Here is a 19,653-nt window from a genome sequence, read left to right on the forward strand (position 1 = left end):
CATGACGCAAGTATGACATGGGGGTTTGGAATGTGCTCCCCATGATGTGTGGTTGAGGGGTGAAGGGCTGTTTCTGACTGAGAGAATTCAGAATGCCTGCATGGCCCAGATTGCTGTTTAGCCCAGAATCCATGGGAATGTTTGCATGTGTGAGTGTGTGCACGAATCTGTGCAAGTGCACTAACCCTCTCTTTTCCACTACAGAGAAGGCATTGTCCTATCCTGGGCCAGGCCACGACAAATGTCCCTAATTGTCCTTGTGCGTGTACATGCACATGTGTGTACCTATGACCTGTGCGAGCTATCATTTATGAGATTGGTTGGCAGACTGGTTTAAACTTATTTTAAATACAGTTTTATGCTCCCACAAATCCAAACCTTGTTTGGTTTCCTGCTGCAAGAGGACGCTGTTTACCACAGTTCACCACTGACTTTCAATCATCGACTTTTTAAAATACGATTTTTACCCATCTTTAATATTCCAAATAAACACAATAAATTCCAAGATTTGTGTTGAATAAAAACAGAAAATAATGAGCCCTACACATACAGTATAGGACAATGTTAACATGAGTGCTGATAGCAGTCTACGTAGGCCATAGCTCTTTAAGTTCCCTCCGTACCTCAACATGGGTCTGTCTGTCTCTGTCTGCCTATCTGTGTGATCGCTGGCCAGGTCTGCTGACTAAAGTGGCTCATGTGGAGCTGGCAGTGTGCAGGTGATGACTAGTAAGAGCTAATGATACTTAATGCCCTTTCCAACAACGTACACACACACATACACATGCGCACGCACGTACCCACAGTACCCCCATGTGCACTTTATACACATGGAAACACGTTGCACATGCATAGGCCTATATTTACAATCATGCTTGCCTGCACACACACACACACACACACACACACACACACACACACACACTCACTCACATGTACAAACTGACTTAATGATGGTTAATGCCCTATCCAATCCCCCTGTGCAGCATCAAAGCATCCCACAGAGCAGTGCTGATACAGCGATGCTAGCAGGGATTAGGTTGACAGAATGGACCACTGGGATGGGAGTTAGCTAAAGGGAACAAAGAAGCAATCGCAGACACACTTAAATGTCACACACATGTGCGCACATGTGGGCACACGACGAGAACAAAAATGACCAGAAAGTGGAGGAGGGGATCTAGAAAACAGAAGGTGGAGAGAATGAAGTAGATGGAGAATTATAAAATCTGTTTCACGACTCTTAATTTCAGAGGGTTAGGTTAACTGATCTGAATGCAGAAACAGCAGTCAGGTCATGATGATGGCATAAGGCAATAGTATTACTTCTTTCTAAAAGTGGACTTCACAGGTGTATTTTCCATCTGCCGTAAAGGGAGGCTGCAGGGAATTCTGCCACTGCAGAGTCTCTGCAACTGCAGCCAGACTTACTCACATCTCTATTACATGTCTGAGAGGGAGCAAAAGAGGAAATCTGGACTTTTTACATGCATGGCAAGAGGCCAAACTAAATCTCTTTAAACCAACAGCAGCCACATGTCCTCACTGGTATGGGGTAAGATTTCATCAAGTGCTGATCTAAGTTCAGTTCTAGATGTTATCCATGGGTACTGTTAAATATATGGAGCAGATGAGCTGATCATAGATCTGTGAGTGCAGCAGTAAAGGAGGAGCGAGCCAGGATTGGATTTGAGCGGTCTTCTAACTGGATCCAGTGTCCTCCTGTTTCTGCCATTCAACCAAATGAAGTCATAATAGAGCCTGACACTAATACTCATCGGGTTTCATTTACTCCTGTGTCCACTGCTGTGAATCTGCCTCAAATCAATGTGCAGGAAAAAAAAATCTCTGTAAGAGATACCTTTTCAGGATGTGTGGAAAAGTAGTGAAATTTGTAACCCATTTACCACACATTTTTTCCATTATTTCAATAGGTTTTAGTGGCATGTGTTTGTCCTGTGCTCATGAAACATTTCCTTTATGTGGCATAAATTGTTAGCGTTGATTTACAATGAAAAATGCTCTCTGGCACATGTCATGTAAAGAACATATATGAAAGCCAGACAAAATATACATGCCAAAACAACAGATTAGTGGACTATGGGCAGGGCTATGAATGCTTTTCCGAAGCTATGTCCTACCCACAACAGCTGCCTGTCAGTCCTGTCCACATGTTGGAGGCAGTTGTATGTTGTGTAGCACCGACTGTTCCAACACTTCCTGTTCCATTACTGAAGTGCTTGACCTTTCACCCCCCTCCCCTCTGTCTCATGACAGGGTGTGTGTGGGAGGACAAGGAGCGGACATAAAGTGTGTATGTGCACGTGTGTATGTGTGTGTGCGGTATACCAGGGTATGAATAAGTCCCAGAGGGCATGAATATGTTTCCCATGACATGGCCTCAGACTAAACAGCCGTTCTCTCCACCCAGACATCCGCCTGTCATTCTCCCCTAAACCGCAGTAAGCGGAAAAGAGCACAAAACACGGGAATACAAAAACACAGACGCATCTCCCTTTTCTGTCTCGTTATCTTGTCTTTTCTCTTCCTCCCTCCCTCTCCGTTTCTCTGCTCTTTTGTGGCAGAGTCCTCCCCGTGGCCCTCCTTGTCCAGGTGAAAGACTTCTCCTCGCCCTCTCCCTCACTCTTTGTGCCCAGTGAATGAGAGAAAGAGAGAATAAGAGAGGGAAAGATAAAGAGAGAGTGCCTTTGGACACAAAGGGCAGTGTACCCCTCCCAGGAAGTCTGGGAGAGAGGGAGAAAAAAAAACACATCTTTAGAGGAAGGAGGAGGGGAGGACAGCATTGTACCCTCCTTCCTGACCCTTTGTGTGTGTGTATATATGTGTGTGTGTGTGTGTGTGTGTGTGTGTGTGTGTGTGTGTGCAAGCTCATGTGTGACCACGAGAGAAACTGAATGCCAAAGCAGTCAGTCTATTCAGATAGAAAAAAGCAAACACACTTAGACCTCACCCTCACACATTGTACACACACATTCTGCACTCTCTCTCTCTCTCTCACATACACACACACACACACACACACACACACACATGCTAATACACACAACCATTTAGGCCCTCTTTAAGGCGGCGCCCAAGCATTGACTACCAGTTGCATTGTGTGGAATAAAAGATCCTCTTTCATCATGGCTTTAACTGTTTCAAAGAACTAAGCGGAGAGGATCAGACTGGCTGAATCCGACTGAAGACATTACTGTCATAGTTACTGTAAAAGACAGCCAAGGTGTGGTTCAAGCACTGCTAATGCAGAACTCCTGCCCTGTGGGCAAGGCTCTGGTTGTTGCTTTCCACTAAAGATCTATTACTCTAATGTTCCTCACAGATAAGCCGCCTTCAAAGGCTCAGAGCTTACTGCCATTATTGGCTGTTTGTTTGGTAAGAGTCTCCACCTGAGTGAGGGAGAAAAGGATTGGCAGGGAGGCAAGAAGAAAGAGATCGAGAGCAGAGGAGGAAGTGAGAGGGAAGACCTCAGGGTATGGCTCTTGTGTGTGTGTGTATATGTAAGAGAGAGAGTCATGAAAAACATCCTTCACAAGGGCAACAATGTAAGCTAGTGCATGTGATGCATGCAATTTTATGCTTGAGCAACATGCCAGAAACTTTTCCATACAAAGATTTTCTTTTTACTTTGAGACTATGAATATCCTTCAAAGAGAAATGTATCAAGTCATCTCTCCTCAGCCTGCTCCTGCCCAGCTTTGTCTGACTGACACATTTAACTATTGATGCTAGAAACAAACACCTGACTGCTGATCGCATCTGTCCTGGTCTGAGGGTATATTCATTCACCAGGGTGGTCCATCATCCACCCCACAAAAGCCACCCGGAGCCTGGAGTGCGTATGAGTGCATGTGGATGTAGCGTGGGTGTGTATGTGTGTGTGTGTGTGTGTATGTCTCTGAACATAAACAGGAGTGTTTTTCATATGATGTGGCCAGTTGTTTTGCTGCGCTAAATCACCAGCCCTTGTCAGAAAGGCTTCCAGTTTGAAATTGGCTACAACGGAGCTAGGGGCACATTCACACCCACACACACAGTGCCTTTGATCACACAGCCGATAACATACTTCAGTAGTTCTGTTGACGGCGAAGGGGAAATATGATAAATCACATTATTGTAACTACCGGACTATGTAACCCCATGCTCCAGTTGAAATTTGAAACAGAGATGGAGGGAGAGAGAGTTAGTGTGAGCGATAGAGTGGCACAAGAGAGAAGGAGAGAAAGGGCTGAGGCTGATGAATGGAAATGTACCTCTGCTTCTTCATGCTTCTGTTCCCCCCTTAAGACAAGCTCCTTGCCATAGTCTACTCTATCAATCACAGCATAAAGCAGTCAAATATCCAGTGCTTTACCTTTCTTCCTATGCCAAGCCTTCCTCTCTTACATTCACATGCACACATGCATACACACACTCACACACTTTGGAACGGAAAGACTAAATGATCTATCAGAGCACATTGTGTATCTGCAAATCATGGAACGATACAGGGAATAGGAATGGAAAAATGTCTTTTTTTTTCCTCCTCCAATTGCTGTAATATTTACCTCAATTTTGCACGCGCTACTGTGCTTAAACACAAAATAACATGCATGCACATGAAAATCTAATTCCTCTCCAGGGAAACAGAAGGAGATCACTGGGGGCTTTGTCAGTCATTCTGCAGATTGAGAGCAGAGGGGGATAAAAAGTCAGTTAAGAGGCACATTTGTGACTGTGTTTGTTGAGGGATGAGCATGGGTCTCCTTGTCTGCATGCTCTGCTCTGAATATTGCTGAAGGAGTCTTTAGTTCATCATTCAGCAGCAGACGGAGATCTGAGGGGAAGAGATGGCCCGTGTGCCTCTGCCAGTTGAGAGATGTGTTGTCCGGCAAGCAATATCAGCCTGTTTTCTTGACGCCGCGATGGCCAAGATAGGGCAGGACGGTTCCCTACTGAATACTCACATGAAAAATAAAGAAAAGAAACCACATAAGCTTCCATTATGTCTCTTTCGTTTTGTCTCTCCCTCATACACATATACACACACACACACAGACCCACACAGCAATCCGTTTCCATGCCCCAACAGCGTCCATGTATGATGTGGTGAAGGCACGACCAGGGACTGTACCCACCACATCTGCAGGCTCACTGGAAAACAATAGGGGTGTGAAAATGAGCGACAGACATCTTACCACACACACCGCAGCCACCTATAAATGGAAAAAATATTGTACTGCACACACAGACACAGATACTGACACACATACTTGCACTAAGTCCCCCTCTCTTTCACATAACACACACACACATAAGAGATGCCCATAAAACGGGGACACAGAAACCCCAATTCTAATTGTGAAACTCCCATATACTGCAGAGGCTGCAAAATCTTTGAGCGCTCTCTTTCTCATTTCTTTTGCGGCCGTTTATTTGCGCTGAAAATATCTGCACGTCACAGCGCCAGCCGACACAATGCACATGTGGTAGTCATCAATCATAATTATCATGGTTTAAAAAAGCCACAGCTGTTATTTGATTTTAAAAACAAGCCATAGCGCAACGCCTTCCAACGATACGTCAAGTTGTCAGCGGAGGCCTTGGCCTGCAGAGCAGAAATGTCTCTCTCTCTCTCCGACTTCCCAATGAGCTCGTTGGAGAGCACAGCCGAGCTGAGCTGCATTCAACCTTTCCCCATGACTCACCACTGTGTGTCTTTATTTTTAAACATTTTCTCTCTCCATTTCTGCGTGTTTATTCTGTCTGAGTGAGGCCGCTGTTATGGACTTCACACAACGTTTGTTTATGGCTTCTTTAATCAGGACCAGATAATGGAGAGTTGTCTCCATCCGTGGGTGCATCCCCAGAAGCTGGGTGATGTGTGTGCCTGCATGTGTGTGTGTATGTGTTGCTATGCTTTAATGATCCCTCCTGAATGTTCCAATAAATATTTTTTCTCTATAGCATATTAATACACAGACAATGACTAGGATTAAGGTGTGTTTGTGTATTATTCATGAGGTTATTTGTGCTCTCTGTGTCATATGTGATGTCACCCAGGCTTGATTATGTCAACTGGTTTGCGGTTACCGCTAGATGCGTCATCTCCATGGCAACTCTGTTATCACTTATATTTACCTCTGACTTTAATCAGGCAGTAGTGCATTACACTTATTGTATTCATTCATTCCCAAATTACTGCCTGGAACTGCGCAGATTGTGCCAAAAATGGGACAAACACGAAGCATATAATTTACATGACATCACCTCAGTGCTTTTGTTCAGAGGGAGACCTGAGGTATCATGTCAGCAACAGTGTTTGGGGTCATCACAAGGACAAAGTAATAAATGACGCAATAATGCTTAAATTTACTGAATCGTTTTACTCATAATTACTTAAGAATTACTTAAGAAAAAAGTTAGAGTGTTTTAAATTTTAAATCCATTAAAGGAGCTGATGAGGTGCACTTAAAAGAACATTTCAAATTTGGGATTCATTATATTTACTATTTTGTTAACACAGCCATGTGTTATGTGTCACTCACTTGTAACCTTGATATTTTACTGTAAACTGAAGGCTAAATAAGATGAGGGGAACATACAGACATAGGTATATATAATGTCAATAATAAGGCCATAACATTTAAAGGTGCCCGGTGGAGTTTTAGTGTAAACAAAGACAGCATGCATTCAACTTTTCACTCCTAACTGCATTGTACGGTAATGCCTTACAAATATGTAGATTTAATTTCCTATTCTGCCAAGAGCAATCAAAAAGCCTTTTTTGAATGTTTTGATACCTGCATTGTTTACGCTAACTGCTGCCTTCTTCTTCTTCTTCTTCTTCTTCTCTTTTATTTGCCCATTGCTACTATTTATGGCACATTACCACAACAGCTCTCAATATGCATTATCACTCTCTGCAGGCTGCATAAATGTGTACAATGCCACTCCTGTGGTTGTGGTGTGCCAGCAGAACAAGAGATACAAACAATACAGCAACTTGCTCATCAAAAAATAAGAATAGAACACAAGTTAAGTTCAGTAATGGTGATGTGATCACTGAAATTGGAAGATTAATGGCCTACTTCTGTTCTGTGTTGTTCTGCATTGCCATTGATCGAAAGCACCCACCCTGCGTATGTGTCCTTGAGTAACACCTTGAACCTCTCTTAGCTGGGATGGCACTGTCAGACCTCCCAGTAGGGGGGCGTCTGTAACAGGAAATTCCCATGCAGGCAAACTAACATGTCTTTTATAAAGAAAAGATTCAATGTCAGCAGAAGTTGTAAAAAGGCTACATAATTATCTGACCTACAAAATGTGAAAGGACATGGGAAACGTTGCAAGCTCAATCACATGATGAGAACATTCCACACCAGGTGACAGTGGGAGGGGAGAAACCTAGAGTCTCATATTAAATGTTATCCTTGACAGAGTACCAAACAGTTGGTATACTGGATTTGTCTGGTCACAACTGCTAAATATGGCTACACAAATACCCAAATCTGAGAACCAGAGCGTTGCCGTGCAGTGTTTTTTCCACATCTCCCCTGAAGCTGAATATAGATCACGCCTGCGGATAGATCCATCCAGCTCCCTGTCAGCTTGGCTGACTTGACAAACAAACAGCGAGTGTGTCAAAACTCCCAACTGCGAAGGGCTTCTGAGAGCACAGTTTACACTTGCTAGCCCGGTGGTCTGGCTTTATGAGCAATGGTTAGTGTCACACACACACAGACACACGCACGTATGTGCCTCACTCTTCAAGACTCATGCAAGACCCCAAGGGCTGTGAAAGCAAAGAAGGGGTGACGTCACTCCTCCTTGCTTTCATTGTGTTTATCAAAGAGATGACCTTACATGACTGGGGCCACAAGGTTATATATGTTTTCTACCAGAGGCTGACACATAAGTTGTCCTCATATTGTCCAAGTGTTAAAAAAGTAGGCTTCGTATGTGTGCTGCATGTATGTGTGTGTGCGTGTGTGCATGCATGCATGTATGCGAGCATCCTGCACCTCTCCCTCTTTGACCGCAACGCAGCTGCGTCAACACTCACCCCCCAACACACCCTCTCACGTCAGAGAGTGTGTCAGAGAAGCAGAGAGAAATGGAGTGTGTCTATGTTACAGCAATGAACAAAAGGGGGAAGGAGGTGGTCTCCTGAGAAACCTGACGGAGGAAAATAAAGAACAGGAAAGACAGAGAGGGAAAAGAGATAGATATGGAAGGAGATTGAGGGGTCAGATCTGAGAGAAGGTAGAGTGAGACATCTGGAAAAGAGAAAGAGTCATTGGAACGAGGAGGAAATTACAGCTGCCCAACAATGATTCATTGGGGAAAATTCTCTTCTACATCTCCCTCTTCTCCAACCTCTCTACCTAACCCTCTAACCTCTCTCTGTGTTCTACTCCCTACTCTTGATGATTGATTGCCACATGAAAAATTTTAAACATTTGTAATTTACATGTCCGAAGTATCTTCAAAGAGCATCGATAAGGTATGAATTGATTGATACTTTGATTCTGATGTTCTTCTGTTTTCTCTCTCTAGGGATCTGAGTATGAATAATATCAGTGAGATCCAGCCCAGAGCCTTCCACCGACTGCACCTGCTGTCAGAACTGTAAGTACAAAATCATTCAACTCACATCCAATTAATAAAATTCTATTGCCACAACTCACACCTGACAAGACACAGTCATTCACCAAGCCGCTGATATGCGCAGACCTCAGTGATGGGGATTGATGACACTGGCCTGCCTCTAATCTCTCCTACCAAGAAACTGCCTGAAGCAATACACTAGTAGATCCACAAAAGAGGGAGGTGAAGGGAATCTGATAGTCACTCAGAGAGTGAATATATGGTCCTTAAAGTGTTTAGAGAGCTGGTTCTGTGCTCAGCATCCAAGCCGCTGCTTTCTTGCCCTCTCTGACTTTCAGCTGGACAGCTCAGCAGGAGCAGTACACACGTAGACACAAGCCTTTGCCAAGACAAACACACAGTATAGAACTTCAAGATAGGAAAACTGGGGAAAATGAAAAGAGCAAAGATTTATGTTTGTCTTGTTTATAGCATTAAGTATAGATACGGTTGGGTTTGTTATAGGTGTCAATACACTAAATGAGTTACTTTTCTTGGCTTTTCAGAAACAATACGTTTTTCTACAAAAACATTTAATTTTACAAAATAAACACTATCTCGCCATATAAGAACTCCTACTGAAAAAAAACTGTTTGAAATGAATGTGATTTGAATCTGGGGATAGATATCTGATCACAAAATAAGCAAACAAAACTAAGAATCTGACTCGGCAGTCTACGCCAAATTCTTTGATTGATTGATATAATCTATGCTGTGGACACAATTTGGTTAGTACTTCACAAAACAGAAAGTATTGGTTTTATTCTCATAGGGCACAGATGCCGCAGCAAAATCCAAAAAACGTTTTGAACATGTTTTCGGTCGACTTGGCCGGTATCTGATCCGTCCACTCAGCAGTATTCGGCTAAGTCTCGGTTTGACAAAGGCTCGCCACAGATGTGCCCCAAGGGTGTGAATGCGTGTGTGTACGTGTATGTGGTTGTATAGTGTGTAGTGATTTGTGGGGGCTTATGTGTGTATGTCAGCCTTCACCTGATTCTTTTACTTCTGAAGCCTGCAGTATACGTGTGTGTGTATGTGTGCGTGCATGCGAGTGTGCGTGTTTGTCTGCGTTGGGTGTTTGAAGAGTCCGCAGTTTTCTTTGCTAATGCTTGCAGCTGCAGCCTGTCAGGCATGTGCTAATGATGATGAAAGTAAAAGGTTAGCTGGATAACTATTCAGTAGACTTTGAGTCACAGTCAAACTGGATATGAACAGTAGAATACAGCTGAAGAATGAATTTAAGTGACACCTTGAAGTTGGAGAACTGAATTCAAGAATTTTATTTACTGTCGTTTATTGGATAACTGAGCTGAACTTTTGCTGTCGTAAAAATGGTAAAGGTCAGATATTGCTGATGGCGTAATAATGAGAACCACACACTGAAAAGTGATGCTGAACATCGATGCTGACATTTGCCTGCATTGGGGAAAAGGGGGTGGGGGTCTTGGATGCAGCTCCACCTGCAGTGTTTGTCCAGAGACGATAGTGTTTTACAGCCCCATTGATCTTGCTTCCTCTGTATCGCTCTCATGTTCTGACACTTTATGGAAGGGTTCTGTTGCTTTGTAATTCTTCCAAGGAGGATGTTCCTGCCCCAAAGCCAATTTTTATAGCTTGCTGACCATTTCTGGAGAGGTGTTGAGACAATTCCAAGGCAGGGAGAAGCACATTTCTGACATTCACTCCTGTTTAAAAGGTTTAGAGAGATGAAGCGTGGCAAGTTATGGTAAACACATTGCAATTACAACAACTTATAGCGCATAGAAAAACAAACCAAGGCCCTAAACACAAACATGGTCGGTTTAAAAGAGAGAGCGTTTGATGTGGGTCTACAGCATTTGTTGGTAGCTCAGGGAGAGGCAAAGGCCAGGCATGTTGTGACTGGTAGAGTGATAAATTGTTTGATGTTGGGCTCTACCTCCCTGCCTGCCCTCCCTCACTCTATCTCCCTCCTTTCCAATTCATTTCTACAGCCCCCCATCTCCATTTTACTGCAGGCTATTGCAAGTTGTAGTCACTGTCTTTGATAGTCTTTCTAATTTTTTCCAATTTTGGCTTTCTTCGTGTTCACAAACCAAAACAAATCTGCTTGTGGCAAGACGTCCAGCTTTCATCCTGTTTTACACTAAAGCGAGGAGTTGGGAATAAAATCTTATGAGCTACACAGAGTATCCTTCAGAAGCACTGCTCATAAACGTAAAGTATATCATGCTGCTTCTTATCTCTTCCCTCAGTTCTCACCTCTAGAGCACGACAGTTAATCCCTTTGAACCTCATACGAGGTGATTAAATGAATTCATAAAGCAGGTAGCAAATCTCGCCAGGCTAAACCTCCCTTTGATTCGTTGCGGCATTAATATTGATAATAAGATGTTACGTGTTCATCGCCCCTCCCTCCAGCCCTTTCACTACGTCTAACTCCTTATTTCCAAATCTTCTATTGATCTCAGGTCCCTCTTATTAAGCCTTCATTTAGTGCTTTGATCATTGAATTGCCTCTTAATTCAAACACACAAACCTGCACGCAACTGTCTGTCAGACGGAGCATGAAGAGAGGCGACTGAGAGGCAGACTGCGTGTCTATGGATTAATGAGAGGGCAGCATTGCCCACACTCAGGTACAGCCTCCGAGACTGGTTACTCATCTACCTGACATATCAAAGACATCCCCTCTCTATTCAAATGTTCCGCTCTAATATCAAAGATGCGCTGTGTATGTCTGATTTAATTGCAACTTGGAACGAGCCGAGGTGGTTTTAGGTGAAACTGTCCCCCTGAAAGCCCTTCCTGAAAAACACTTCAAAAGGCGAAAGCGCCTTCCGCCTATCATTAGTATCAAAGTCCATGCAGTTCCGGAGATCACATTTCACTCTGCCTTTTTCCTTTGACTCCGCTCATAATCATCTATTTGGGTTGAGTCTCTCATGCTCATCTTATCATTATCAGTAGTAATCACTCACCTCCTAAATACAAAGGTGAAATCAGTCCATTAAAAGTGACCTGACAGGTAAAACTACCTTACTGGATTTTTTTCAGATTCCCTCTCAGTGTTCGCTGTGCCTCTTGTTACCAGCTTAAGTGAATGTGCGTGGCGCTAGCACACGTTATCAGCTCAAGTCTGAAATTCTGATGAATCTGATCTCATCATCGGCAGTAAACTCCAAATCTGGAATATCCATTCAGCCTGGGTTTCTCCAGCTCCGTGAGAGTGCTCTCAGGTGCTCCGACTATTGTACAAATAAAATCCAAATGTCAGAGGAGAGACGTGGTGAGTGGAGGCCAGCGCTGCCCTGCTTGTCTTCCACTCAGTGATAAGATTGTCTGCTGATAGGTCAGGAGTATGACGTAGGCGAGAGTTAAGGGGTTACGATGTTGGCTGTCTTGATACTCCAGGTGCACCACACAGCTGGGACTATCTAGGTCAATTAAACTTTTTTCCTTTTAGTGTTGCCAACATAGGTTTTGTCTACTTGTCTCTTTCTCTTTCTCACAAACATGTACCCACCCACACACATAATCTTTCACATCTATATTTTACTCCAGTAATTTCAGAGGTTAACGCCAGGTTAAGTGGTTGACCCTCAGGCTGGACCTCCGAACTGAAGGAGGGATAAGATTTCTATTGATGGACCAAGGGTGGAAAAGGTCATACATGCATATGTACTTGTCCTTCCAGACACACACCCACACACTCAGAAACCACTCTCTCTGATAAGGCCTGTTTATCCTCTCCTGCTTCTTTCATCATCATCTCATATCAACCACCCTGGCCCTGCTGCCACTATGATGTTCAATCACTACCCTAGATAGTATTTCAAAATATGATGCTGTCTTTGCAGCCTAGGTATTTATTCTTGGTATTTTTTTGTTTATTATTTTGGGGCAATAAGACATGGTGATACATAGGATAATCAGCAGTTGGCATGCTTCAGTAAAACCCTCACTGATCGGCTATGATAGCAGGGTGGTCTCACCTTTATTACCATCAGCACCCCTTTCAGTGTTCTGCCATACGTACATTCTCGCATACTACACTGGCCTCTGTTATTTTATCTATGAATCACTTCAATAGAGCTGAATTATGCTGAGGTGGAATTTTTATCTACGTGGTCCAAGGGCCAAGAAAAATTCTAACCATCCCCAAATCAAATTAAAAGAAAAAACAGTTGGAGCCATGGTTTGACAAGAGCAAGGCGCCTTTCATTAGAATGAGACTGATGTGGAACGACTAGGAGGCTAAGTGCGGAACATTCACTCATACGTACGATCATTTACACACACGTACACACATAAATACACACTGATATCATGGAAACAGTTGGTCAATGGCAACTGCATGGTGTTCTGTTGATGTCTATCAAGAATGTCTGAACATTTCTTTCCTTTTTCAATATCCATCTTCACTTTCGACATAATTATCCATTTGACAAATGAAGTCGGCAAAAAAAGCGCAATTCCACTCTAATGCTGTTTTGGCTCCAATGGTGCAGCTAATAGAGAAAGGCTGGTTGGCAGTAGGACATGCACATCATATCATGGCCTTAACTACAATGTTTGTTTTCTAAAACTCTAAATTACTGGCCCTCCTTATCCCCCCATAGAGAAGGCATTTATTTTTCTTTGGTGCTACCTACGTACAGTATATCTTTTTTCCCTTCCAATGCGTCTGTAACTAATCACTGTATTTGAATAGGAACCAAAAGAAGGCACTTAAGGGTCTTTGCAGAAAGAGGCTTAGATCTCTTTTACTGGTGTCAGGACCTCAGCAAGGCCTATTGAAACAGTTACCTCTGGAAAAGTAGCTATTGAAATGGTCCCCGGTGACCAGCTTGTGCAATAGCGGAAACTGAAAAGGGATTAAAGTACCAGACCTATCATCCTCCGAGGGACAATGAATGGGCAGCATACAGGCCTCTTTATGAATGAAAATCTGACATGTCTTTAAAGTAGTTCACTTAATTTATGTCTTATCAAATTACAAGCTCAAACAGCAAATTTAACTCATTTATCTTGAAATAAGAATTAATGTTGGAGCCATAGGGTTGTAATCTACACAGATCAACTCTGTGAAACCTATATTGAGACATCATGTGGCACAGTTCGAGTCTGTTTGAAAGAGTTTTGACTGTGGTTTGAGAGGCATGACTAAATAGCACCACAATAGCTTGGATAACGATCAGTTCATTTTGTATTCTAGTATGCCGATCTATGTGTATATGCGGGTGTGTGTTGTTTTGTTTGTGTTGATAAATATGAGCTCTATAAGAGTTCTAAACTGGGCTGAGTGTGATATTTGGCAGGCACGGGTTGGGTTGTGTGGTTTGACACTGCACAGTAATAAGACTTAGACATGTCGACATAAGTATCAGTTGTCAGAGGGAGTTTGCTGGGAGCCCTCGTCCATTACCATCTGGATGATAGTGGTTTGGAAAGGCAGGCAGCGCTCTATATCACAATTTCAATATCCTGGCAGCGATGGAACAACTCAGCCAGATGCAGGCTGCTTAGCATAAGGCTGAAATGTCAGGAAAATGTCACCTGTAGAGCAATGGTGTGAGGAGAAGGATGCCAATGAGTAACTTTTAACGTGTGCGTGTGTTTAATAAAAGTGGGTGGTCTCGAGCTGTGAAGACCAAATCTGTGTTTAAACTGTGCTTCCAGCTCATGACCTTGAGAGTTACTTTGTTGGACTGAATGTTATTTATTTGGACATCTTATACACACTCACAAATGACCATTAGGTGCTGTGTTTAATAAACAAACTGATTGGATTGCTTGTGAGAATGTGTGTGGTTTCTCTCCCTCGCTGTCCTCAAGGCCCCTCAGAACAGGCCTAATTTACCCCAAGGACATGGAAAATAGCACACACATTCACACATGTGCACATACATATAGTATACACCTTTCTACACACACACACACACACATAAACATGCTCACATGCACACAAGCAAATATACTTTCACACTGCACTTGTTGACCCAATCTCAGTCTCATTCAATTCAGTCTTTACTCACTCATCAGAGCTCCCAGGATTGGTTAAGGTTTCAGAGTGTGCTTTGGGCCAATAGCAACCACAATGAAGGGAATAGAATATTGTTATTTGCATACTGCCCCAACAGTAACCCCGAAGCAAGAACTCGAGGATGAAGTCATATCGGAGCTCAATCCAAGAAACGTAGAATAAAGCAAAAGGGAAAACTCTTATGAGATTTGTAAATTTTTTGTATATGTACTTATATTTCATTTTTCACTTTTACATTTTGTTCTCTCCCTTTTGATCTCTGTGTTTCTCTCCTAGGCGTATCTCAGGGAATCAGCTGAGGTATATCTCAGGCCATGCTCTCCAGGGTCTCCACAACCTCAAAGTTCTGTAAGTAACCTCCTCATCCTTCCCTTTCTCTCTCCATATCCTACTCTGGTGGTTCAGTCCTCATCTCAGGTGGGTTGTTCCAATCTAGCCTTTTGAGTGGAAGGAGTTGTGCTCCCGCCTTGAATAAAACACACAGGCCACGCATCATTAACTGCAGTTAAAGTTTATGGGCTGGGGGAGACCTGCCTTGCAGTTCCTTCATTTCTGAACAAGCCCTGTTTCAGTGGCAAGCATGCACACACACACAAACACACACATACAGACATACACACCCTCACAGGTGTAATGCAGGGACCTCCCAGTCTCACCACCCACCAAGATTACAGCAAGTGACAAAAAATTCACTTAAAAACGCCAATTGAAGCTGTTCTCTTAACACCCCATTTCTCATAGTGTGTTCATAGCCTTATGATGCATGGCCACCAACTGTTCGCGCCGCCATGAAGTATTAAATCACAAAAAAGTGCAAAGCAACCATAAAAACCATAGTACCTTCTGACTCATGAGTGCGGCATCTAATGAGTTGAGGCCATATTTCTAGTGGGTGCGAGACAAGGGTATTAAGGAGGTTTTTAATAAGCCTTGGCAACCAACTCAATTCCTTTTGGACCCTTGGCTGAGAACGTTTGAGAAGCCCTGCCACAGAATATAAACGTAGCTAGAGAATTGTGGTTTGTAATTTGAGGGAATCTGGGGAATTACCAGGAACACAAGTTGATCCTCTTTCACCTTGTGTTGTGAAACTCACCAAGACAGAATGAGTGAACCAGCCATGAATCCTGGGCTATTATGTCATTACTGCGGAAGGACACACATATTCTGAATTCATGCACGTCTGCAAGCATTCATGCTTCACACTATAACATCCGAGCAAACTTTGGACGGTCTCTTTGACCTCAGAGCAGCTGAGCTGTCGGTTTCCTTCCTCAATGTATTAGTTAAAGTCAGGCCGTGTCAAACATAAATGGACCGCTGACCTTGTGTAGGGTAACCGCAAAGTCTCTGCTGACTCTCATATACGCACACACATACACACACAGAAGGTTATGAACCCAGAGTGGAGTACAGCGAAGCTTCCCATAGGGAATTTTTTTTAAAACAGGAAAAGACTCAATTTGATGTATTTATCATGGCATCATCATCCCAATGGAAACATTTCACTGATCTTCTCAAAACCTGAGCTGCACTATTTATACACTGAAGCAATCATCGAATTCGACACAGGGGATTATTGTGAAATACACTATCCTAAAAAAACATGTGACGTGTAAATAAATCTAAAAAAATATGCTCTTTACATCTTGAGACCTCCAGAATGTAATTTATAGCTATATAAATGAGGGGATAAATAAAGAAATACAAGGCTCAAATATATTACAAGTCTTTTGCACATTATCTCAGACATGCAAGAGAGACATCAAGGTTGCGTCACACTCACAAAGACTAAAGATAGAGAATGCTTCTATTATAATAACTTTACTGTAAACTCAGATTAACTATTGTGACAAGGCCTTACGCTCACAGACTCACAAAGACTGTTCTGACTGCTGTGGCACCATGATGCCATGATAAAGGCACAGAACGGCGCTGCTCAGTGCAACACACTGGAGACTCTAAGCCTTGTGCGCTAATATCAGACGACTGGTCATGATAAAAACTTAAAAGACAGAGAAAGCGAGGGAGGGAGAGGAAAGAGAGAGGGCTATTGTTTGCTCCCCACTTCCTCCTCGCTTTTTTGCTCCATTCTTCTGAGAATGACATCAGCAGGCCACCCAAGGAGCTTCTCTTTCTCTTTTCCTCTACCCTTCATTCTCTGCTTCTCTTCAAGCTTTCACTGGCCCTTTCCTTCTTGTGTCAGATTTCCCTCACTATGGAATTATTTGTTCTGCTTGATGTGCCCTCACGCACGCCACATACACTCTATCACCTATAAACCTATATTTAACTTTACTAATATGCCTATGAATAATTTGTATGTGCCTTTCAGAATGCTACAAAATAACCAACTGGAGAGACTTCCTGATGATGCGCCATGGGACCTTCCCAACCTGCTGTCCCTGTGAGTCCCTCTCTCCTACACACACACACACACGCACACACGGACACACACACACACACACACAACCTAATCATGCTAGTCTACCTCATACAGCAGGGAATGAAACATCCCCCTGGCCACCCACCCACACATCTCAACTCTAACCGCAATGCAGGTATAGAGTACCACTGACATATTACAGACCATACCCCAACGTCGGCTGTAATAGTTCTGCATTCAGCGCTGTACTGCCTGACGGTAAGAGTCACAGCCTGATTGTGTCAGTGCAGTTCATGGTAGCATCTGGAAGCCATGAGGGAAACAGCAGACACTGCAGGCCAGGGAGAGCATCTCCAATGAGCTGTGAAACAACCCCATTTTCCATCAATTCCCCCTCTCTTCCTCCTCCGCTCCTCTCCTCCGCTCTTCTCCCACCACCCACACCGCTATCCCCCTGGCTAATGAGAGTGTTTGGTGGCTTAATTGTCTCATCTGTGGGGTCAGTGTATATGTGTGCGTCAGCGTGCATGTTTGGGTGAGTGCATGTGGACCACCTCATCTGTAATTCCTCACCCTGACCCGTCTCTCCCAACTTTGTACCGCACACGTACTCCACATCCCAGCTTTCCAAATTAATAATTATTTGTAAATATCCATAAAGCCATTTCCTTCATCACACAAACACAAATGGCTGGAGTTGTAACATAGGAGGGGCGTGCACATGTTACTCCTCTACCACCTACGTCGTTTCCCCGTCTGGTATAAAGCAGGCGTGCGCTCCCTCAATATAGTCACCAAGCGTGCACACACACTCACACATCTGTACACATTGTACAGGCAGACACTCTGGCTCAGTTTGTCCTTGTTTGAGTGAGGTAAGTCAGACTTCACAATTTTCTGTCACAATGATTCTTATGTCTCTGTCTTCATTCTGTGTGTATGTGTGTGTGGTCCTCTCTCAATTGCTTCCCATAGAGATGGTCTCAAGTAATGAAAAAATACACACACACACATACACACACAGAGCTAGTGTATAGAGACGTACCTTGTCATTACAGTAATGATAAGCCCGGCAGAGAAAGATTACTTGAAAGGCTTTGGAGAGTGAAGCTTGTCGGCGCCTCTCACTGACATAAAACACACCAGGTAGAAAGAAAAAAGGAGAGACAGCCTCTGAGTCAGCACATGGGTTTTAAATCGGTATAAATGTATAAAGGAGGCTTTCATCCAAAATAAATCATCACTTAATCTCAGACAAGAATCCTTTTGTCAGTGCAGAACTGAAACAGAGTCAAGAAATTTGTCTCACCATTTGGAACAGGCTAATTACAACACACACACACACACACACACACACACACACACGCACACACACACACACACACACACACACACACACACACTGTGAGTGCTGTTGTTTAGTTGGATGCAATCATCTGAAGGCAGATGTGTTTTGGGTCCCAGCCCACAGGTTAAGCGGCTTAATCACCGCTGATGAGTTCCACAAGCAACACTAAATCTGTTTTTATAGATTTGACTCGATGGCAGTGAAATGTGCTCCTCCAACTTCCCTGTTGTACAAAATTTTGGCCATCTGGAGAATTGAACCAGTGGAGGCAGGTCCACAGATCGCTTGGATCATTTAAGAGAACTTTCTTTTGCTGTCTCTATTTCTCTCTCCCATATTCATACCTCAGACTTTGATGTGATGAACAGGAAATAGTTGCTGCTTTATTGGCTTCTGTGGAACATTCCTGGTTCTGTCTGGACCTTCTGGAGACCTGGCAGGTCCACCTAGAGGAGCAATTATTATTTTGCCCTGGAGAACAGACCAGAAAGTTGAACAGTCTTCCGTAGCTTTCATCCTGTGATTTGGGTCAGGGACAAACAATGTCCATGGTTAGAGTACACAGGATGCACAAGGACGATGTTTAGCGCCGAAAAAAATTGTGCTCAGGAAGTGGACAAGATGAAAATTTCTTGAAGCTGTTTGTGTGTGCGCACACACACACATTCATGTGTATTTACATGTATGCTTGAGGGTGTTTCTCTGTGTGCCTGTGTGTGAGCATCTGCCAGTGTACACAGTTGCCTCTCCTGATGGAAAATTTCCCTGGGGAGAAAAGCTCGGAGTTCAGAGTTCAAGTTCAGATTTCACTTTGATGATGCTGTTTGTTTGGTGAAGCCTCCGAGGGGTGAGGAGGCTGAGGAGGAGCTGCAGCGCAAGAATCAAAGTACCACAGTGGAAGATTGATAAGGGGGATGTTTGAAAGACGAACAAGAGTTAAGGAGTGAGATGCAAAGAGGTTCGCAGCAGCTGGGAGTGCATCAATGAAGATATAAGAAACAAAATGTGATTGTGAGAGAGGCCGGAGGGAGGAAACAGAGATTAATGAATGAGTGTGTGGGACCAAAGAAAGAAGAATAGCAGGAGGAAGTGGTCTCAGCTTGTCAACTCTGCCCTTAGGGGATCATTCATCACTATGGACAGTGTGTATGCATGTGTGCATTTACGTGGGGTGTGTGTCACACTCTTGCCTGTGGATTGAGGACACCAAGGGGAGGGACAAAGGTTTGTTAGGTTTTGTAT

The 19,653-nt window shown here is 43.5% G+C and overlaps 1 protein-coding gene across 1 annotated transcript in view; it reads left to right on the forward strand.

The window, feature by feature from the left end:
- LOC137184554 (leucine-rich repeat-containing G-protein coupled receptor 6) overlaps positions 1–19,653 on the forward strand; it is a 45,760-nt gene that overhangs the window by 15,094 nt on the left and 11,013 nt on the right. Inside the window, exons 2-4 of the mRNA XM_067592339.1 lie at positions 8,560–8,631; positions 14,954–15,025; positions 17,013–17,084. Of these exons, the coding sequence (XP_067448440.1) occupies positions 8,560–8,631; positions 14,954–15,025; positions 17,013–17,084 (216 nt within the window). The remainder of the gene's footprint in view (positions 1–8,559; positions 8,632–14,953; positions 15,026–17,012; positions 17,085–19,653) is intronic.

This window comes from Thunnus thynnus, chromosome 6, assembly GCF_963924715.1.
Source record: "Thunnus thynnus chromosome 6, fThuThy2.1, whole genome shotgun sequence".
Classification (NCBI taxonomy): Eukaryota; Metazoa; Chordata; class Actinopteri; order Scombriformes; family Scombridae; genus Thunnus; species Thunnus thynnus.